This window comes from Perna viridis, chromosome 1 (genome assembly GCF_037379345.1).
Source record: "Perna viridis isolate PV_CMFRI_1.1 ecotype Kerala chromosome 1, ASM3737934v1, whole genome shotgun sequence".
NCBI classification, from domain to species: domain Eukaryota; kingdom Metazoa; phylum Mollusca; class Bivalvia; order Mytilida; family Mytilidae; genus Perna; species Perna viridis.
The window spans coordinates 42,481,024-42,504,817 of record NC_142445.1 but is presented as its reverse complement, the minus strand read 5'-3'; the positions used below and the strand labels follow the sequence as shown (position 1 = coordinate 42,504,817).

The following is a 23,794-nucleotide window of genomic DNA, read 5'->3' as shown; positions in this document are numbered from 1 at the left end:
ATGAAATGTCAGTAAGATGTTTTCAACAATATCTAATAATTTGACTTTAGTGGTCTATCACCATGTCACAAATATTCATAGACACTTAACTCATCATCGATAACTGCAATCAGTACCAAAATCTGTTTAAGTATTCATTGCCTTCCTTGATCCGGTCAATCAAATATCTCTACTTAAAGATACAAAGTGGAATTTTCGCTGTTCGTATCGAAACATTATATTCTGACATGGAGACAATAACTTACCACAACATTCGACATGTAAACGACCTTACTCTGAGAAGTTAATCATGCACTTCAAGCATTTTTATGTTCGTTTAACCGCTATCAGAACATTGGTGTGATTTGAGCTTCGCATATATCATTTATATTAATATCGTATTGAAGATTAATCATGTGACATCTATATACATTTATGAGAGGTAGGACAAAATATTGAAAGAGAAGTGAAGTCTTGGATAAGTATATTAAGAGTGATATTCACAACAGTGGGAGGATAATAAAAAGTCTATGGTTCTTCCAAACATGTATATAAAAAATAATGAAAAAAAACCAACACACACAAAAACAAAGTTGTAAATAAAAAAATCATATCTCACTGAAGCTAAATAAACGTCGTAAAGGGAAAGACCACCTTTGCATTAAATTAGGCTCTTATGATAAATCATACCCACGTAAACAAAAATAAATAACCTTTAATGCAAAATGCGCTTTTATAAAATGCTCAAGGCTATGCAAAGTTCGAAATTTTTGAAATATAAGTGGATAGCCATCTTGCCAGGCGCGTAGCTGAGGCCAAATTGAAGTGTAGGCAAAATTACGGCAAGGGGGTCTGGGGCCGCTTATGGCCCCCAGCAGGTCCAGAGGGGCGAAGACCCCCCCGAAGCTCCGCGGAGATAGCGTTTTAGAGCATCATTTATGTATTTTATCTAAAAAAAACCCAAAAATTGGCAAAATTAAGTGCAGGCAAAAGCTTTTTTGCCTAACGGCAGCTACGGGCCTGCTTGCAGAACTCTCCTATCTGAAGGAAGATCAAAACCAGATTTTATTGATTTTTACCGACAGCTTCCGATTGGCTCGTGACGTCACTAAGTCGGTTTGGTACTGATACAAGTACTGCAAATAATATGAAAACAAAGAATATTCCATAAATATTTCTATGATCAAGTTTATCTAATCACCAAAACACGATGACCAGTCAAGCTTACGATTGCACGAATGATAAAAAAGAAATGTTCTAAAGGTTTTTTTTTGCCAACAACACGAACATTCTTCGGAAGTAGCCAAAAGATTATCTTTACAAATACTAGTCATCTGGCTGCCAATCCCGTTGTTCGTCAATGATGTCTGACATTTGCTTACATGCTGTGCCTCAATCTCTTCTTCTATTTATTTGTGTTGAAATTATAGGGGAAAAGTCTCAAATTTGCGAATTCTTCGGACATCGTAATCAATTATCTATTTACTTTCACTTTACAAACCGACTTCGTGACGTCACAGTTCAACCGATCATGGAGGCGTCCATTGGCGCGGGAAATTCAAATTTCCTAATTCTCGACTAAATAATTAAGAAAAGGAAATTATTTTGTTTTAATTTACTTTTCATGAATATTTAACAGATTAGATTCGATTATATTGACTTGCACAATAACATGGTCTTCTCCTTTAAGTATATCATAAGAGTTTCAGGTACTTCCACTTTTATATATTAATGTTGATATTATATTATTATATAAATTAATATAAACTGTTTTCCTTTTCCATATACATGTCAATTTTCTTTGAACTATTTATCCTAATGTATTCTGTGGCATAAACCATCAAACTATAAATGAAGTCTTTTAATATTCAGTCAACAACTGCATACTCTTGAGACAAGAATAAATATACAATTATCTACAGTTTTATTACCTCAAAACTTATTACTGAAACACAAAATGACATTCCTGTATATTACCCACTTGATGAAATGGTACATGTTTGTTTTAAAGTTTCAAAGGATTTTGCCTGCAGTAATAGATATATACAAGTATGTGCATTTCACAAATCCATCAACTGTTAAAAATTGTGCTTTGAAATGTAGCTTAGTAATAATAAAATACATACGATAATTGCATATGATGTCTAATTTGTATTAATGAGTTGTTTACGTTAATTAACGCGTGGGATTTAATTAATAAGAAAGTTGACAGTATTTTATTAAAAAAATAGTACATTGAAAAAAGAGAAAACGTGTGGTGGAATTCAAAGATACCTGGTTTTACTTAGGAAATCATTATAGAATTACCTGGATCTACAAGGAACATCCAAGTGACTGATTGACAATAAAGAATTACCTGGTTCTAACAGAAAAAAATCAAGGTGACTGATAGAGAAATATAAAATTATCTTGTCAACTACAAAATTCGGATGACTGATTAAGAAATATGAAATTACCTAGTTCTACAAGAAAAGCTGAGGCGACTGATTCAGAAATATAAAATTACCTTGTTTTACCAGGAAAACATGGTGACTAATTGACAAGTATAAAATTATCTGGTTGTAGCAGGAAAATCCAGGTGACTGATAGAAAAATATAAAATTACCTTGTCAACTACAAAATTCGGATGACAGGAAAATACAAGTGACTGACTGGCAAATATGAAATTTTGCCAAGAAATATAAAAATACATCTATCTATATTAAAATCCAGATGACTATTTTGGAAATATAGAAATGGTTGGTTGGACAAGGAAAATCCAGGTGATTGATTGACCAATTAAAAATTCCTGTTTCTACCAGGAAAATCAAGGTGACTGATAGAGAAATGTGAAATTACCTGGTCTACCACAAAATTCGGATGACCGATTGAGAAATATTAAATTATAAAATTAACTGGTTCTACCTTAAAATCCATAAGACTAACTTAGAAATATAGAATTGCTTTGAAAATCCTGGTGACTGTTTGACAAATATGAAATGGCCTTGTTATACCAAAACAATCCAGGTGACTGCTGAAGAAATATAAAATTACCTGGTCCTACCTTAAAATCCAGATGACCAATTTAGAAATATAGAAGTGCTTGATTCTACTAGGAAAATCCAGGTGACTGATTGGCAAACATAAAATTACCTGTTTCTATTCGGAATATACAATTCACAATAAAAAAAATGATCTGGTTATACTAGATTACTTGAGGCGACTGATTAAAACAAAATATTACCTGGTTCTACAAGAAAAATCCAGGTGACTGATTGACGAATATAAAATTATCTGGTTCACATGGAAAATCTAGGCGACTGATTGACAAGTTTGAAATTTCCGAAGATCATTAAATATCTCATTCAACACTTGAGACAACGTGTAATGTCCTTCAAATTGTCGTCTTATTACCATACATATTATGATCATTACAGCGCACATTAAAGCAGTTATGTAATTCTATTTTTATAGGGATGGTTTCGTATGTTTGCTCTTATGTTTATACTTGTCAACGATGTAACGAGTCCGATGTTTCCGTGCAAGCAACCATCAGTGTCTTAAATGTCAAAGAACAATTTTGTATCGTTAGAGATGTCATAAAGACATGAATAATGTCTTAGAGATGAGTTTAACGACTTGATTTTGTCTCATAACACAGATGATCAGCTGCTGTCTCATTCTTGATAAATAGTGACTATGCACGAAAGAAGAAGAAATATGATAACTAAAAACATTTGTTTTTGAAAAAGTCTTATAAGATACCAAGACTAAACAAATACTTGATTTTTTTCTGTCTTTGTTTACACATTTTAAAAAGAAATGTTATAAAGTGACATTTTACGACTAATCAGCTGATATGAAGAACACACAGTTCAACAATATACTAATGACACCTTTACTAAGTAAATTAGCTGAAAGGTTTCAATATACTGCTACGAGAAAAGACTAATAAATTTAGTATGTCTACTAGATAATCTTCCTAAAAGTGAATAAGTCAAGGCCATACTAAGGCTTTACAAGACTGACCATACGTATAAATCTTTCATGATGAAAAGATAAACGCCCATCCTATACAATCAATGCTACAACAAATACAATTTCTGTAAGTGTCATCAACACAGATAAACCCTATTGACAGCCACTATAAATATTTATGTCCGGATATCTGAATAGCAGTAGAATGGTCATCCAAGGGTATACTTGGCAAGTTGTGGATGACAGATTAAGATATACAATGTTTGTGGGTGAACTAAGCAAAGAGAATGCTTTAGCACAATGATATATCGAAAACACACACACAACATACACACACAATTAGCAGTTATTGTAGTAATGTTTGTGTTAAGATGTTTAAAGCATCTGTAATGGTTTTTGAGTAACAAAGTACGAGCAAATAAATGAAATACAATTCCCAGTAGGAAAATGGTTAAGCTTACCACAGAAAGCTATTAATTGTTAGTCTTCTGAAGTTACATGTATGTTTCGCCGAGGTTTATTTGTAAACATTTATGACTGCTATAATTTAAATTTCAATAAACAGAAATAAAACTTAAACTCATCTTTTTTTTTTTTTAAAAGCTACAGGATTTTTGTAATATCGATGTGCCTTTTTACAGAAGAAAATAGCTGTATGTAGAGTTCAAAGTTCAACAACAAACGAGATTTTAATTGTACTAATGTATGTTAGATTTGTTTTCATCATGACTTCAAATGATACTTTCAAGAACTTGAAAAGTTGACTGACATTGATCCATTCTACTCTAAATTTTAATTTCAGAACCATGTCTGTATTCGTGACAGGTTTTAATTGAGTCTAGATCTTTTGTCTCGGGCAAAATGAGAAACATTGATATAGATTTTTTATTTGTTGTGTATCGTAACACAGTTTTACGCCAGACCGAATCAAATTTCATAACAACAAGAAATGTGTCAAAACTTTTATTCATACACCCCTCAATGTCAACAAATGGTTGTCCCTACCTTTTTAGAAATTTTATAGCTTTTCCATTTTTGAAATAAGCAATAAACAAGCCTTTTACAAATATGGTAAAGGCATATACTTTGTGTTTGATACGTATTTACTCTAACAAGCGACAATTAAGAGTAAAACTAAATAACTACAATAAAACGCATCGGGAAACATGCATTCAAACATTCATAGAAATAACAATTAAAAATTATAAACAGGTCAGGCATGAAATAAACAATTAAAACAAATACAACAGTCTATGAAGAATAAAATAATTATTGGAAAACATCCCGTTCATGTCCATTTTATAAGAATTGAACGATACACACATTGAAACACGTATGTTACAAGATGTTGGCTGCTCATAACATGTCTATATTGACGACCAACGTCCATCAAGGTTTTATCTTTAGATTATCTATAAGACTAATTATATACAGAAATCAATGAAGAAAACCTCTCTTGAGATGAAATATTGATGAACCCATAGATACGCATTCATCTCCATTCGTCAATTGGAGAGATTCTCCTTCATGTGGCGTGATTAGAAAATAATTCAGTCGGAATTTGAGAGTTCCAGCGACCGACGTAATGGAAGGCTTCACCGTGTCTGCCCGAACGGAATACCAATTACCGAGATACGTTTTTCCCTTAATGAAATATTTATAGGATTAATTTTCGATGATACTACACGAGTAGTAATTTTTGACATCAAGGCTTTTCCTTTAAAAAATACTGGATATTGCCACTCTGATTATTTCAGTGAAGAAAAGAAGCCATTGAAATCTTAGCTGCTACTTACAACCTAAAGTAAAGGAAAGATGATTGTAAACTTCCTTATACTATCTCGGAAAAATAATACACATATCTACTTTCTAAAGTCATGCTATATCGTAACATGGAGTTTTCCATTCTCGTCTTATTTATGTTCCAAGAGTCGAAAAAAATAACTGGTAAATATACTAATACCTGACAAAAATTTGATATTTCTGCTTCTGATATTGCATGACTTTTAATATTACACTAAACTGGAACAAAATAAAAATTCCTGCGTCGAATGAGTCACTATTTTAAACGAAGTATATTATAAACATCAACCGATGTTCACTTTTTCAAAATCTGTCAAATTCACTGTCTAAAATATTGAATAAAAGTGCATAATTGTGTCTCTTCCATGTTGTGTGACGTAGGAAATCTGATTTAAGTCCCAGTGTGCATCTTAATGATTTATTTGCAGCTGACATTGACAGAAAATTTATTTATTAACCTTTGGTCGATATCTCAATACTAAAGCAAATTGTTTTGTTCGACGGTTGAACTAAGGGAATATATTTCAATGCACACTTACAAAAATGTGGAGGAGATCACTAGGATTCCTTCAATTTTAATCCATCTGATTTAGAGAACCTATTAAAATGGTCCAACCTATGATATTATAAAATGTAGTTTTAATTTTTTCAATACAATCTAAGATGAAAGCAATTAATGCCAATCGTTTTAATTTTAACATATTCTTAGCATAAATAACGTTTGTCACATCAAATATTGTTGCTGAAACGTCGGCAAATACAAAAAGAGGAAAATATATGTTATATGTTTTGTTTTATTTTGACAGCGAAAGCTTGTGTTTTTCCAAATGGTATGAGAGGACGTTGGTACCAGAGTCGGTATGGCGAACTTGAAATATCACACAACGAAATTACTAAGAAAGGGACATGTGATCAGAGAGAAGACAACAGATACCTCCTATATAATAGGTACTGAGGGTTTTATACATTAATCAAACACTTGTACATGTTAGTATAAAAACATCGTCATCCATTGCTTTAAAATTTCTGAATAAAGAATCTTATTTTACATTAATCTATTTATCAATAGCTAATATATTTATTGAAGCAATATTCCCTTATGCAAATAGCCATCAGTAATCTTTTCTTTTTACTACTACTTATCAATGCGGCAATTGATAAGGGCGGATCTAGGAGATTCCGGACTTCGGAACTCACCCAAATGTACCATAATTTGTTAATTTTGTGAAAATTTGGTCAAGAAATACAAATACATATATGAACATCGGATATCTCTGGTCCCAGTCCTTTCTCAAAATCTCTGGTTTTGCCCCGTCGAATAGTAAAATCGATGTTAAAAATATCGAATATCATGGTACATCTAATATAAAAAAAGACAAGAAGAAAAAAATCTTAATATTAGCAATTGAACTACTGATAGATATTTATAGAAAGAAATGATAATTCAACAGGCTATACATTCAATTTTCGATAATATAAGAAAAAAATGACAGTTTAAGGAATAATGAAACATTAAATCATTATGGATATTATAATATTGCATATTTAATACTCTGGTTTCATTTTGTCATATTAAAAAAGGCAAAGATCATCAATCGTTAATCAGACATTTTATTGCGTAATGAATATATAGCTCTACAATATGTATCAAATATTTATACAGCCTGCCATCGGGTTAAACGCATGCGATGTTAATATTACAATTTAGATTAAAATTAGATTTTTACCCATCTTCTTTCAGACTCAGAAACTGTTACACTTGTGTCGTCCTTACAATGTGGCATGAAAATATAATACAGTATAAAGAAAGTAAGTTCCTTACAGTCATTTTATGTTTTGTTGCAAATTTCCCTCCGAAATTAAAAAAAATAGAACCAGGGGCGGATTCACGCGGGGGGTGGTGGGCGTGCGCCCCCTCTAAAATTTGCAAAGCATGGGTTGTCAGGGGTTGATTTAGGCGGTTTTAGGATGAAACCTTAATTTCTCGCTAATTTTACCACAAAGATATATACATTGCACCCACTCTAGAAGAATATTTCAAAATTTTAACCTAAAAAAAGTTTTCGCCTCGCTCTGCTCTCGAAATTTTAATTGTGCGCCCCCCTAATCTAAAATCCTGGATCCGCCCCTGATAACGACATTTATCAAACTTTGCAGCGATACAAAATACCTTAGTCATTGAGGCTTCATTCCTTGTATTGCACACGGTAGAACCTCTTGGTGATGGATTTGGCTTCCTGTTTCGACATTTCTGGTTTTGAGTAAATCTTTCTAATAAATTAAAAAAAATGTTAATACAATTAATGTTTGGATTAAGATCTTCCTATTTATTTAATTTTAATGCTTCTGATGAGAGGTAACTTCTTGAAACACGTGTACAGCACATATAAATTATGCAATACATATAATTGGTATATTTGAATCTTATTTACCCATCCCTTTTCTACTTTTACCAATACCGTAAAAGGTATTTGAGTGGAAACCACCCATAGCGTTCTTATCTGTGATTTGAAAAATCAAGCAAAAACAGATCATTATCTATAAAAAAAAATAATTGAAATTTACATTATCATCAATCAGATAATCTCTCTATAACCTTACAATGCTACTTCCGCGATCCGATATAATTATCATTGTAAACAACCTTTATAAAATGTCCAATAGCAATGAAAAATAAAAGAAAAGTTTTCATAACACGCATAGCATAAATTCCCCAAGAGTATTAACAATTGGAGTCACAGAGACCAACCCCTAGTTAACCATTCATCATATACATAAGTAAATATTCAGCGATATTGAAACATATGCATCAATGATGGACATTCTTCCAAAGCATGTCAAAAGGCAAACAAGAATCTATTATACCGAAAAGACAGAAGTAAACAGAATAATCCCACGAATCAAGTCGTATGTAAAGACATCATTCAATTCGTTCCTTAGTGATGAGTCTCTTGGAATCGATATTCTCCCTGGAGTCAGCTTTGCCATAGTGTTGGATTTAATCCAATTAGGCATGCTGGGATGATGATGTTTCATTTACAAACTCACTTTTGGAATTCAATTTACTACAAAGATTTTAGTAAATTTAGACTTTATTTTCTGCAAAATTGACAAACGAAATGAAATTTTCTTATAAGTGGAAGTTTTACGACATTTTATTATGTGCAAGACGGGTGATTATGTATCGATGTGATTTCTGAATGAGGGTTAAAAGGCACACACAAATTCTGTAGCATTGAAAATGCGTTCGCGTTCGAGATTTTTTTCTGCTTCATTTGAGTAAATATTTTAATAGGTCCATTAACCGAAATGTGGCTTTTACTCATACAAATTATTTGATGACTAATAAGGAGAAGGACAAACCGAAAATATATTTGTTTGTCGCATAAATACCAGTTGAACAACACTTGTTACGTAAGGGTTTTTATAAGGCTTTAGGTTTACAAAATGGAAATACAATGAATTATACCTAAACTGAACCCTGGGATATCAGAAAACCTGTCTAAACTAGACACATTTAAAGCATCCTTATATCAATGGACCAAATCAGAAATTCAACTTCTGTTTCGTTAACTGTCGCACTGAAGTGGTAAAATATGTCTTGACCAATCAGGGACGCCGTGAACAATACAATTCCAGAATTCCATACAGTTTCTGAATCGGTTCATTTTGTACCTTGGTAAACCCTGTCTATACTGAATTATTTTTTCTTTAGTCTAAAACGGATCGGTTTAGTCAGGTTTCACTGTTCTATTGAAATGTTGCAAATCAGTTCCATCTACTGACATCCTTCATCACAGTAACATTCTATGGCATTTATGTGTTGTTACAGGCAAAATGTCGTTAAAATGTTTACTGATGGTTTCATTTGTTCCTCTTTATTGCTGTGGATTTTCATCTACATTAAGGTTTATGAGAGTTTTATTTGCTTTCGATACTGTTCATTGTTTTTTCCCGCCAGTTATACTTATGTTTCTTTTGTAGGCTACTGTTTAGTAGAAAATGATATAGATATCTTGTGTAATAGAATACACGGAGAGGCTCAGTTACACACAATAGTAAGAGGTATGTTTTGAAAAAAAAATTATATATATTGAGAGAGGTATAAAATATTGACACACTTTTATGTTCTTGGCACTTTGGTAAGAGGTATTTTCTTAACACAAGAGTAAAAGGTATATTCTTGACACAATATAGTAAGATTTGTTATATTTACTCACCACAGATTTAAGATGCACAACTTTGATGCACTACAAGCAAAAGGTATTATTTTTACACACTGTAGTCATGGGTATGATATTGACACACTTTAGTCAGAGGTATGGGACTTGACACACTGAAGATTTAGGTATGACCATGCCATTAGAGTAAGCAGCATAATCTTGACACTATGTAGAGAAGTATGCACTTAGAAAAATAATCTTGACACTAAAGAGACAAGTATGCACTTAGAATAATAATCTTGACACTATGTAGAGAAGTATGCACTTAGAAAAATAATCTTGACACTAAAGAGACAAGTATGCACTTAGAATAATAATCTTGACACTATGTAGAGAAGTATGCACTTAGAATAATAATCTTGACACTATAGAAAGAGGTATGCACTTAGAATAATAATCTTGACACTATAGAGAGAGGTATGCACTTAAAAAAATAATCTTGACACTAAAGAGAGAGGTATGCACTTAGAATAATAATCTTGACACTATAGAGAGAGGTATGCGCTTAGAATAATAATCTTGACACTATAGAGAGAGGTATGCGCTTAGAATAATAATCTTGACAAATAATAACAAAAATGATCACTTTTTCATATGTATAATATTTTCACCTATGTTTTCATCAAAAAGCGTGTTATTTATTTAAAGCAAGATTTAATCGTGATGAAAATGAAACTTTCAGAGACCAAGATACCGAAAATAAATGAACCCCACAATTGATGCGTTCAATATGATTAGACATTTGAAGCTTTCCCACTTTACGTTTGTTAAGACAAAATTTTGTAATTACTTTTCATTAGAATACTTGTACACTAAATAAACCTGTATAAATCTGTGTAAATGATATTTAATTATAACTCCCTCAATTTACATGGGAATTAAACAAACTTTGATCATTACTACGTCATAAAAATTAACAATTCAAGTATAATTGGGGCATATTACAGCTAATTAAAGTTATAACAAAACGACTGAAATCATACCTGCAAAACGTTTGGACATTTTAAAACAAAATATGAACTTGCTAAGTCCACAATAAACCGAGAAAATGAAATGTTCTAGACTTGGTATAAACATTTCAAACTAAATCTGTGGGTTATAAACAAGGTATTATGGCTTGCCAAATTTCCCGCTTCAAAAAGCCACACCGTTGTATATAAATTTATAAATATTGATGGAATAATGTTTCCTTCATAAAATATCTTGTTATATTTCAGTAAAAAAAAAAACCTATTTTTAACATGTATTTGCTTTCAATGCTTTGTTTTTGACATCATTATAGACTATTCGTCCTTCGATTCTGAGATTTTGTTTTCTATGGTGTGATTTTTCTGTCAGGAAAAGAAGAAAACATCCAATTATGTGCCTACTGTCTTGATGCTGTTTGGCGTAAATTATTGATAGATTCCAGTCCGGTTTTAGTGGCAACTTATTAAATTTTCTTGTGTAAAGTGTCAATCATATCTTAAACCTATCATTTGGAACTTTAATCACTAATAAACTGGCACATGCTGAAACCATAATTATGCTTCTTCCATCTGTAACGAATTGGAAACCAGAAATCAATAGTCAGGATTTTTATCAAGAAAAAAAAACAACACCATATACGTACTTTGATCAGATTCTCTCAGCGATCACTGGGAGATCAGACAGAAATCAACAGACAATACAGTGTTTACATATCTGAAGCTAGACAACAGATAAGAAGTCTTCTGTAAAGATAATTTAAATCAACTAAAAAAATTACCATGAAATATCAGTGAAAAAAAATGATATGTTTCAAAAGTTTCTGATGAAAGGACCTAAGTTTTCATTACATACTCTCCTCCAAATTTTGATAAACTAAAGTAATTGGCACGTGCAAAAGCGAAAAGCTACATCAAAACATTACCATAAAAAACATACTTTTTTATGTTCATTTATCAGTTTGTCTGGATCATATTTTCCTTCAGTTCCAAGTGCTCCAGTTTCCTGTCCATTCCAAGGATATTATTCCTTCAAATATTCTAATAGTACTACACACAACAGACAGTGTTTCTATCCATTGTCAGAGATCAGGGCTTGTGCTGATGATTCCAGGTTTAAATTCATATACCGCAAATGCCCTGGTATGCCGGAAACAAGTGATAAAGGTAACAATAACAGTTAATAAATGCATGTTTCGAGTTAAACTGTGAGTAAATGTCATACTGGAAAGGCCATAAAAAATTGATTGATAAATGAATACAAGAAAGTCAGCCCCGTTTTTAAACAGTTGACACCCAATGTCTACTCAAGTAGTAGTTTTTGTAAGAATCATGTAAATTCTATAATATATGGTACACCCTAAAAATTTTTTTGTCATTATATTAACTTATAGGTCTTTATTATGAAATGTATAACAATTCATTCCAACCCGTGTGGTTTTAGGAGATATTCCAATTTGAAAATCCTATAGTTTCTACATTTACAGAGTTGTCTCCATTATTTTCGAATTCTTCAATACATTCTATATATTTGTATCTCCTAAAAACAAGGTTTATATGAAAAGTCATATGTAAAATCCTGTTCTTCTTCAGTTTTTAAAGGAGTCCGAGTTGCTTATTTGCTTTTCTTACTTTGTATGTATTATTTTAGTTACTTAATGTTCTTTGTTGTGTATGTCTGTTTTCCTTTTGTTACTTTGTATGTATGATTTTAGTTACTTAATGTTCTTTGTTGTGTATGTCTGTTTTCCTTTTGTTACTTTGTATGTATGATTTTAGTTACTTAATGTTCTTTGTTGTGTATGTCTAACATGGAAAACATATGTTATTTATATTATTTACAACTATATCTGGCAAACAATAAAAGTGTTAAAATATCAAATTTTATAAAGACAGCTTCATCAGAATAGAATTTTGTTTGAAAATTTCAAATTCTATGTAGCCTTTTTAGAGTGTAAGCTAATAAAAAGAATGCCCAATGAAAGCTTTGATAATTTATAGTTATTCGAAATTCATTCTGAAATTGAAAGTGAATGTCACGCGGAAAAATACCAAAAATAATAAAGTTACAAAATATATCACTGAATCCTATAGTTAATGCTACTTAAGGATCTGGTAGAGAATAAATGTAGTAAATTATATTTGGAAATATTTTAGTCATAATCTCAAGAGTGCATGTGATACATGCCTGAAACTTTTTCGACTGCATTTGACGCATAACCATATAGAAATTATGTTATTGCAAGTATACTTAACAAAAAAAAAAAAGAAATAAGATATAATAAGATCAAGTGCAATTATGACATTTTAAAAGAAAAAAACCTGGAAGAGTAATCAAGGGAACCAAGGTCATAGCGGTAATCAAGAGAATGTAATCAAGGGACAAAGACCAAACATGGAAAACAGACACAACAAAGAACACAAAGTAACTAAAATCATACATATAAAGTATAGATTTATTTTTTTTTAAATTTGGTGGAGTTCAAGAAACCGCTAATTTGTAATAAAAGTACCAGCTATGAATGAAAATTTCGATCTATTGTAATTATTGATGCTGGACGAAAATTAAATATTTGAATTTATATAAATTTGAAGAAATGAGAAGAAATATTAGTTTGCATTGCAAAATGTATTTAGGAACAGGAATAGAGAATTTAGGCTTTCAATTTAGTTCCTGACAGCTGTAGATTTATTTCAAATTAAATGGCTTACAATTGATGTTTGTGAATTATAAATATTATTCAATGTTTTTTTCTTCAAAATTGAAATGTGCTTTTGTGTTGAATGACATAAACTGATGCATTCAGCTTTTAGGAGCTATACGAATGCATGAATGAAATTGTGACTGAAAACATTTTGATAAGAAGTGTCATAAATTTTGACTTCAGCGGAACGTTAAAGTATTTGATTCACAAATCCTAATAAAATTAATCATTGACTGATTGATATATCATCGATTTGACAATAATTGAATTTGAAAGGTCGAGAATAGAATTGTTGCGTTTATGCACTGCACAGGTGCTAGCTCCGACTATAAAGTAAGCATTTCGACTATTATATAGGATATATACTAGAAGAGCTGCATAGTTAATAGTAAGAGCACATTTTTGTGTTGTATGATACATAAAGTAAAGAATTTTTGCAAGTGGCTTCTTAGGTCTAAAGACAAATCAATCTAGATCATAGCACCGAATACGAACTAAACTCCTACAATATCAACATATCAAATAGGGTGGCATCAATGTAATTTGCTCAGCGCTCCTCTTATTTTCATTTGATAAGCTGCTACGACGGAAAGACTGTTGTACACATTTGCGCGCCTTTCGTATTTGATAAAAATAGCTAAAATAATGTCGTGTTTAGGTATTTTTTTTATCTTTATCGTACAAAAAATCATACAAGATTTACCTCATAATTTATTATTGTTTTGTCGTTAAAACACAATGTGTTGTTTATATCAATTTGCACCAGAATAAGAACAGTGACGTTAAACATAACAAATTTTATACATTGTCTTTCAAATGTCAGCATATAGAAACGTGACTTAACTGCATTTGCCTAAAAAGTCGTCTGTTAAACAGAGTGACAAAACTATTTAAATTCGCATATTAATCTTTGTAATTGGTGAGTTACACAAATGCAATACACCCAATCCTTGACCGATGAACTTTATTTTATTTTTTATGATAACGCGTAAAATACAAACAAAACTAGCTAATTTCTTATACTTAACAACATTAACATTCGACTCTGCATCCTAAATAAAAGAAATCAAATTACACAGAAATAATTACTTTTAGATGTTTATCACAGTAATTAACGACTGAGAATAAATACAAATCTACAAAAGAATAAAACGCCAATTATTATCAAAATAAAGCAAAAAGTACAGTGTCGCTTTAATGGAATAAATAAATTGAACTGAGAAAATATGAAATTACCTTTAATGGAAGATTTAAAATAAATATAAAGAGGCGAAGTTTTGCGCGTCGCTTAATTTATGAAAAAAAATACCAATCCTTAAAAGGTTTCCTTCATTGAAGTAGACAAAATGTCTTTAAATGTTTTATCCTTTATTAAAGGACCAAACGAATCAGATGTAGTCATCTAGATAATTGCTCTTTTACAGAATTGGATTTTCAGTGCCTAGCGACTTGGGAAAATGGTGAAAAGTTTCTTTATGGCAAATTCACCAGTCCCCAGCTGCCAAGCAGGGAACAGCAGTACCGGTGTTTTGTATGTACTAAAACGTATAAAACCTACAAAATTCGTTCAACAGTCATTTAGACAATTTTTTTAAGGATAAGACATACACCAAATATTTATATCTCAAAGTTCAGTTTTTTTGTAGGGGAGGCAGTCATATTGAAAATGAATTAGAAATTAACGTCTTCCATGTTTGTAAGTCAACAAATTTAAATTAAATACATAAGCTTTGTATAAAAGAAATTCTCATTATTTTGTTCTATTCTCAGGTTTATGTACTTACTTTTTAACTGCAATGATTACATTAGTTTTATTTTTGCAAGGTGTTTTCAGAGTTCATACTCATGAAAGCACATCAATTATAAGACAGAACTCCTACATGTGTCATTATTATAACTCTCAAGATCTGTTGTAATAAGATTTCGTATTAAAATTGATTCTCTTTCTCTGTTTTGAAACAAACTACTTCTCCCTCGAACTAAAAATGACCTTTTGCGTTCAAAAATAGCCTAAAAATGTCAAAATACTCTGTCAAAAGAACAATTTTAGTGCAGTATCATTTTAAAATTGCCTTGAACCTTTTTCACAAAGAAGGCTCATGTAAACAGGTCAAAAATGCAGTTGTTATTTCAGAAGGCCGTTTCATTGTATTGATTATTACATTGCTCTCAAACGGGTTAATTAGGCTCTATGAACACATGCTTCTTGGTAGTCTAGGCTAATGGATGATATAGAACTGATGCCGGTATCGGAATTTCCAACTTTTATCAACTATATTTTTTGTCAGATTGTTGAAATAACATACGATGTCAGTTAATCGATCAGAAATACATGTCTGAGTGGAAATTTTATCTATCAAGATATAATGATATGACTTGTGACTTTACAACTATACTTGCACTCGCCTCTTTGATCTCTCTATCTTTTTTGCTTTGGTTTTATAAGTTACGTAGAGTTTCGTAATAATTTAAAGTGAGCAATTATAGATATGGATCGTCAAGTTGATATTTCTGGTAAACGTTTGTAGGATTTCATTTCAATCATCTTACAACTTATACCACATTTCCTAGAGAAGCAAAGATATGTAATTGTATCTGATTTACATAATAAACAAAGAAAATATTTTTTTTGTGTCAGAGAACATGTGTCTAAAATTTAAATGTTGCCGCACCTGACGTTAGTATATTGGCTAAGCACTTTCATTTACTTTGTTTTGAGAATTATGGAAACGATTGTCTCTTGAATCTTTCTAACTGTTAAATTTATACATAACATACATAAACATTGATGTTTCAATACGTTGTTGGCATGATCAATGCACTAAGAGTGTTAAATATTTGTTATTTTAGATGCATAATTTCTTCAGTATGTCAGGAGATATGTCGATATCAGCTGATGCCACATGTCAAGGGCTTCAGAGTCCAACTGTCGGGGTTTCTACAATGAAATTGGATAAAGGTATACAATAAATTTCAAAATATGATTCTCTATTATAATTCTAACCTTCCTGGAGTATTTTAAAATGAAATTAAGATGGAAATGTTAATATCTGCAAACCACTAAGATGCATCCGAAACATTCCGAACATCCCCTCTCCCAAAAAATGAAGAAGATAAATACAGTGATTTCCAATATTCTTATCAATTGTTTGTAAGTTTGCACATTCTTTCCTCAAATATGTATTTCATTAAAGCAGAAAAACAGGTGATATCCCAACTATAAATACATTAGGGTTTTAACATAGAGAGTAAAATGTAACAAGCTCATAGAGTAGGACGAGTAAAAATGCGAACAGATCTCATATGAAACCAAATGCAGAAAGTACTGCATTATATCAATGAATTTAACATTGCGGTGCAAAAATAGTAGATGATGATAGAAGAAAGATGGTAATCAGCAGTAAATTTAAGAATATAGGGGGAAAAATCAATGAATTAGATGGGCGGTGTTATAATTTTCAATTACAGTTGACAAATACAGGAAAGAACAGGCTAAACAGACACACCTTATATGGTAAATAAAAGGAAATAAAACGGATATCATGCAAATGAGAAAAAAAATCCACACATACATAGTATAGACACCTCATAAGGGTAAACGTTAAAATTGTCTGAATTATTGGACGCTTTCACTCAGAAGGTATAAATTTACTTCATTGGATCCCCCAAATGGTATCTAGGTTACTTTCCAGGCCAATTAAACGACATGATTTTTTTAACATTTTGTTTTCACTAAGATAGTAGTCTGTGTTATTGTAGATCCTGATGATTACAGATGGCCCTTGCCGAGATGTTCATTTCCAAAATATTTCATTCATCATAAAAAATGGCGGGATTTATCTGGACATTACGAATTTGAAATTGATTCCCAGATATTCAGAATAAAAGATAAACATGCACAAGATACTATTATATTCGGTGCCGATAGGCATCGTTCTGATACGTGGTTGATGTTGCGATGTATCAACGAAGCCAATAGAACTGAAAAGTTATTGCAACAGTTTGTAGTACATGCTACTGACGATAAATGGTTAGTATGTATTCATAATATACAGAATCGATAATGTAATGATCCATTATCCATAATATTAATGTGCTAAAATAGAAAGAAACAAATAATTTCTTCCAAGTTTGAACATCAAGAAAAACACTCGTTAATAGAACGTAAAAATAGGATAACTATGCCCAGCTTTGAATGAAACACGAATACATGAAAGAACAACAAGTAATATGTACAACACAACGTTCCAATATAACTGGATAACTCATGACGTATATTCTTAAAGGTATCAGTCGTTTTTTTAACTTGAATTCACAAATCTATTGTAGCACATCGAAGTACAGATGTATTCGTCTAAAGAAACGCCACAGTAAAGTTGTAGAATTACAAATAGGTACAATTTACATTTTCAATATTGATTCAGTTGCAAGAATTACAATTCTTAATGTACATCAAATACAAACAAAATCTTCATTTCATTCATGATTTGGATTGTATTTCGGTTAAAGCTGAATAAACATCGCGGAACAATTTTACTTCATGTGTATTGATTTAAACCCGTTCTTGATGTCTTCAAGTTTTATGTGAATTTTTATTGTTTGCTATATTTAGATTAAAAATTTCCGTATGATTGTTTGTTTTACTTTCTATGTCAATTCCACTTTTTCGTGATATATTTTTCTAGGCGAAGCTGTAGATGATGGCAATAATGTTTGTAGCGATAAACATTTCTCACCGGGATTGGTTTTTATTTTAACACGTAAGTTTATTTTATTCCATATTCAAAATAACAAGCACAAAATGCACAAAATAAACTAATAAACAGATAATTAAGATTGGAGATTTAACTTTCTAATTAATGAACACCTGTAAATACCTTTCTCAAAATAGCAAAATAAATACACAAGACCAAATAATTTCTCTATACTTAGTAAATGAATTATTATTTCAAATGATATGCAGTATTCCAAGCACATATTTTATCATGAACATTATATAATATGGATTTCAAAGAGTGGGTACATCTATGATGATAAAAAAACATAACCTATTAGTCATGCTTTGTGCAACTCTTATTTCATCGCTTTTGCGTTATGCAGATTAATCTGCTACACGAAAGGTAATTCATTGTCGGTTCTGTGCAATATCTGATAAGAATTATTTTATTTGCGTGTATTTTTCATTTGTATTTTCCTTATTGCCAGTTCAAACATGCATATTTCATATTTTTATATTATTGAATTGAATAAAAAATCTTCAAGAGGATATTACTTTCTTTTCCATTTAAAGTGGTTCCTGTAGCTAATTGTAACTGCCGTGTAATTTAATCAATTACAAACTGAAGTGATTTTTGTGAAAGATTATATAATAAGTAATGCATAACATGCCTTTATCAGTTAAGAAAACATCTGGCGTGAATGCCCGTAGACGACACTTAAGACAGAAAATACTGAAAACGTTTTCGACAAGAATGCACTATCAAGCTTTTAACCTTGGTTGTTTTTCTCGAAGCTATCTTGGGATTAGGGCGTGTCTTAAGACCATCTTATGATACGTTTATGTCCTTAATCGCTCTCTCGATGCTTTTTTTCACCTATGAATCGTAGCATATTTTTCATTTAACATTGGAACACATATTTGGGAATCCCTTTCATTCTTTCTTCGGAATTATTTGAAACATAAAAATAAACATTCAGTGAAACGCATGCATCGTGTAATTTGCAGCTAAAGAAATCATGAATGATTTAAAGGTTCAAACTTCGAACTTTGTGTTTTATTTTACGACAAAACATATTCAAATAATTTTAAAACAAATGTATTTGAATACAATACTTTTTCAATATTACTTTCTTTATTGTTTCATTTGCATTTGATTATATGCATGTTTGTAGATTAAGGAGGTAGACCTGGGGTAAGAGAGAAAAGGGACAAAGGGACAAACTCTTACAAATCATTGGAATGTTTGTATTCATCATTTCATATCAATCTAATGTAAGCATCAAAGTAACTTGGACTGATTTCATTCTGTTTCAAATAAAAGCTTTATAGGCTTTGATTAAATTGTAAATGATACAAACATATCATTGATTTCAATAGTTATGTCCCTTATCCTAGGTCTTCTTCTTTAAGTTCGATAGCAACTTTAACTGGTTTTTCAATCAAGGATGTTTTATCCTAAACTACTTGAAGGGTTAAATTGTTTGCACTTAGGGTATCATTAAAATTCTCAATATGATTACGCTTCAAGAAATAAATTAACAATATCTTTAGATGGTTCTAAAATTGGGATTTGACTTAGAACAAGTCTTAGCATACTTCCTATTTCACCGCCACAGTGTAGAATTTAGGTATATGGACACCCATTCGAAAAATGATATATATATTTAAAACGTTTATACTGGAGTTTTGAAATTGCTTGTATCGTGTCTAATGTAACAGATTTAAGACAAATGAAAATGGACACACCACATTGGTTGAAAGTTAATGATAGTGAATAAATAATTTTAATTCTTCACTTATAACCCTGGCCATCCAAAATTAATCTACATTGGGACGGTCTGTGTTCTTTGGGACTCTATAAAAACATTAACGTGAAAGTTGAAAAGTTCTTACTTCTTCGAGTAAATGAAATGTTACCATAAATAAATAAAATTTATGTTTACAAAATGAATGTATTGCGATTTTTCGTTGGGTTTTCCTCTTTTATCGATTTCGAATATTTTGTCAAATACGATTCAATCTTTTAGAATCTTTGGAATTTCTTATTTCATCGAAAAAAAATTATGCTATAGATATACCAATTTAACTAACTTAAGTATGAACTTAACCTGTGAGAAAAAGGTGCCAAGGCTAAAACTGAACACTTTCTTGACTTGTAAAATAGTGATTTGATTACAGAAAAACACAAACTAGTAAAATCGACAAATTGTCCCCAACCTGGATCTTACAAGTTTATGGAGAAGAAAACAGAATGCCAGGGCCAGTATATTAGTGGTTGTAGAGTCAGTGATGAGATAGAAATACAACATTACTGTCCTAGAAAAAGTCGACGTTCAGGTAGATATAATTTTCTGAAAAGTAAACTCGACAGATAGATTTATATCTAAACTCAAAGGAAGCAACTTGGCTAGTTTAAGTTTTACTACGTGCTTGCATGCTGATGTTGTGTGTTAAGGTATTATTACAGAGCATATTTTCATTGTGATTGTTCCAGTTAAAAAAAAACCTTTATTACTTTGGTTCTTCTGTTACCAACCTCCTATATACCCGTTAATATTTTTGGGGATATGTATGATGTAAAAAAATTACCGAACTTTGGATGCCACAGAAAGGGTATGCTATGAATGAATGCAAATTATGATTCCGTCAATTTAAATACAGAAAAATCTCTTAAAATATTTCGATAGTAAGCAAACTTTCTTACTAGTCCTGCAGGAGCTTAGCTATTAGTCTCATCTTTGCACTGCTGATCAATTTTTAATGTGTTTGGGGACATGTTTACCATTACAGCTTTACCTAAATAGCTTTTTCATGTTCTACTGAAGTCTGGGGACAAAGGATAAAAACAAAGTTTAATTATTTTTTTAATCTAACAAGGCATAATATAGTTTGATATTTTCTCTTGTAGTTGACATATTCCAGTGTTTAGTTTCATGGACTGAGGATAATATCGGATTCGTGATTGCACACCATCCTGGTAGTAGTAGAAATGCTGCTAAATGTCTGGTATGCAAAGATTACTTTAAATTCAGAAGTTATTGCAATATTTATTATTGCGAAATCGCGACCGACGTATAATCTCATTGATAAAAAACTAAAACAAAAATATTAAAAAATCTAAATCGCATTTTCGACTAAAATGACAAAATTGCAATAATTAATCCAGGCAAAAGTTTCTTAATTTACAGTTCATTTTCTTCATCATTTTTTCTCTGTCTTAAGAAAAAAAATTATTAAGAAAAAGGTGAGGACAACATATTGTACTTATGATTTCACTGAATACCTACTGTGTATAGGATATACTGAACCAAATAAGCAATTTATTATCAAATGTCATTGTCAAATTGTCTTGTATTGTCGAGGATAGAGAAACACTGTACATAGATTAACCAATTTAACTTTTATCATGCGTCTTTTCCTTAGGTTTACCATAATATAAGTGAAGGGATACAAGTTTATGACGATGAATACTGTGGACGATCGGTGATAGGCAACAGAAAAATTAACTATACTTTATACATACCAGCAGGTAGGTCATCAATCGTAATCATAGTTTGGTCAATGGGCATGTCTTTCATAGTAACTTTACTTGATTTGTCTTCCGTCATTACTAGTACTTGAGTTATTGACGTCAGGAAGGCATGTCTTTCGTCGTACCCAAACTTAATACAGACCATCGGGAATTTCTTCGTCTTAAATGTACCTCGTTGTCAAGGATTTTTTTTGGTCTTATTACGAGCAAATGTATCTTTCTTCTAGATGTTTGTATTGGTTACGACTGAAAGAAAGTTCAAGACATGATGCATATATCTCTAAACGCCATTTTTAATTTCCACATTTTGGAAATATACATTGTTTTTTAGTAGGTGTAAAAAATCAATTAAGTTATTGATTTTTTAGATGAATGTGGTAAGCCCTTACCCCCTGGAGGAAGTGCAGCTCCAAGAGGGATAACATCGACAAAAAATAACGGATACGTCAATGACAAAAGCCAGAACGCTGATGACATCATCGATGCTGGTGCCAACAGCTCCAGACAAAAGTCTTCTGCAGCGTTAGTACTGACTTTCTTCTTTCTAGTGATTTATACCAATAGGTGATTTCTATTGTATGCTCAAGTGTTCAAATGTATTCCACAGAGGATGATTACTGGTGTGGAGGTCACTGACTCCGGATGTTAACTCTTTGTATCTTATCAGGGTACATTTAGTTACATTTTCTTGCCTTTTTAGGTACTGTGATATTATATTGTGTCCATTGAAATAGTCCCATAGTGCGGTGCTCAATGATTGTTTTACTAATCATGTTATCCAATAATCATCGTTCTTGCTGACACTGAACTTCATTTGCTTGTTGCTTACATGAGGTAACGAATAACTGGTGCTTCTGACGATTGTGCAAGCGAACTATCCGAAAAACTAAAACAGACGTCTTGCAGTAAGCAACGATCCCATCAAATACTTAATCACATTTTTCAAACATAAACGTTTGAAACCAGACAAATTAATATTAAAAAAGTGTTGTGGTGAACACAAACAATACTTGGGAGACACTTTGTTCATTGTTTCAATGGATCGCACTTGAAAACATTTTATAGTGATATTTGTACTTAATACTTGTAATGATGTGTTTTGTTCAGTTTATGACTTTTCGTGATAAAATGCTGTTATAGGAGTAAAAGCTGTCTGAGAGTTTCTGGGGAAAGAGAATGAGTGTTGCATTTTTGATCGACGAATGATAATTTGATTAATAACAATATTCGTTTTACCGTCTAATCCTTCATCCACACATGATTGTCACAAGAGATAAACATACACTTATTAAAGTTGTCATCAAATCACTTTATAACATAAAATGATAAGCGTGCTCTTGATTGGGCATTTTAATATATATTTCTGTTTATCTAAAGATATGTGCAGATTTACCGGTATTAGTGATTGAGCGATGAGTGTGATAAGTAGTGGAGCGAAATGTTATTTTTTTTTGTAAAGACTGAGATTATATGTTAAACTGTTTACAATGAAATTTTAGGTGAAATAAATATAAGAATATGATAATTATGTTTGTGGCTTGAATTTTGAATTACTGAAGTACTATGAAAATACTTTTATTCGTGGATACCAATTTTCGTGGATTAGGGAATGTATACAAGTTCCTGGATACTTGAATTCATGGTTTTTAGGATTTCAGTTTACACATCAATGGGAATCTCCTTTTCGTTGGGAAACAAATTACCCACGAACACAACGCAAATTGGTACCTACCGCAAAATAGTACTTTCACAGTACTTTATGCATATGGCCACTCTATGTCCGTTTTATATAGATATATGATACGAGCGAATTAACTGTTTTTTGTAAAATATTTTGCACTGAAACAGGCATAAAGTAGGCAGAATTTGACTGCAGAGATAACTTATCTGTACTACTTTGAATTGGATAA

At 31.4% G+C, this 23,794-nt stretch overlaps 1 protein-coding gene across 1 annotated transcript in view; it reads left to right on the top strand.

Annotated features, from left to right (window-relative positions):
* Positions 1 to 23,409, top strand: part of LOC148628842 (uncharacterized) — a 30,502-nt gene extending 7,093 nt beyond the window's left edge. The window contains exons 2-14 of the mRNA XM_088595471.1: positions 6,546 to 6,687; positions 7,481 to 7,548; positions 9,724 to 9,804; positions 11,915 to 12,094; positions 15,057 to 15,163; positions 16,483 to 16,591; positions 17,392 to 17,662; positions 17,962 to 18,026; positions 18,318 to 18,392; positions 20,531 to 20,689; positions 21,261 to 21,358; positions 21,776 to 21,881; positions 22,253 to 23,409. Of these exons, the coding sequence (XP_088451597.1) occupies positions 6,546 to 6,687; positions 7,481 to 7,548; positions 9,724 to 9,804; positions 11,915 to 12,094; positions 15,057 to 15,163; positions 16,483 to 16,591; positions 17,392 to 17,662; positions 17,962 to 18,026; positions 18,318 to 18,392; positions 20,531 to 20,689; positions 21,261 to 21,358; positions 21,776 to 21,881; positions 22,253 to 22,452 (1,661 nt within the window). The 3' untranslated portion in view covers positions 22,453 to 23,409. The remainder of the gene's footprint in view (positions 1 to 6,545; positions 6,688 to 7,480; positions 7,549 to 9,723; positions 9,805 to 11,914; positions 12,095 to 15,056; positions 15,164 to 16,482; positions 16,592 to 17,391; positions 17,663 to 17,961; positions 18,027 to 18,317; positions 18,393 to 20,530; positions 20,690 to 21,260; positions 21,359 to 21,775; positions 21,882 to 22,252) is intronic.
* The last annotated feature ends 385 nt before the right edge of the window (positions 23,410 to 23,794 follow it).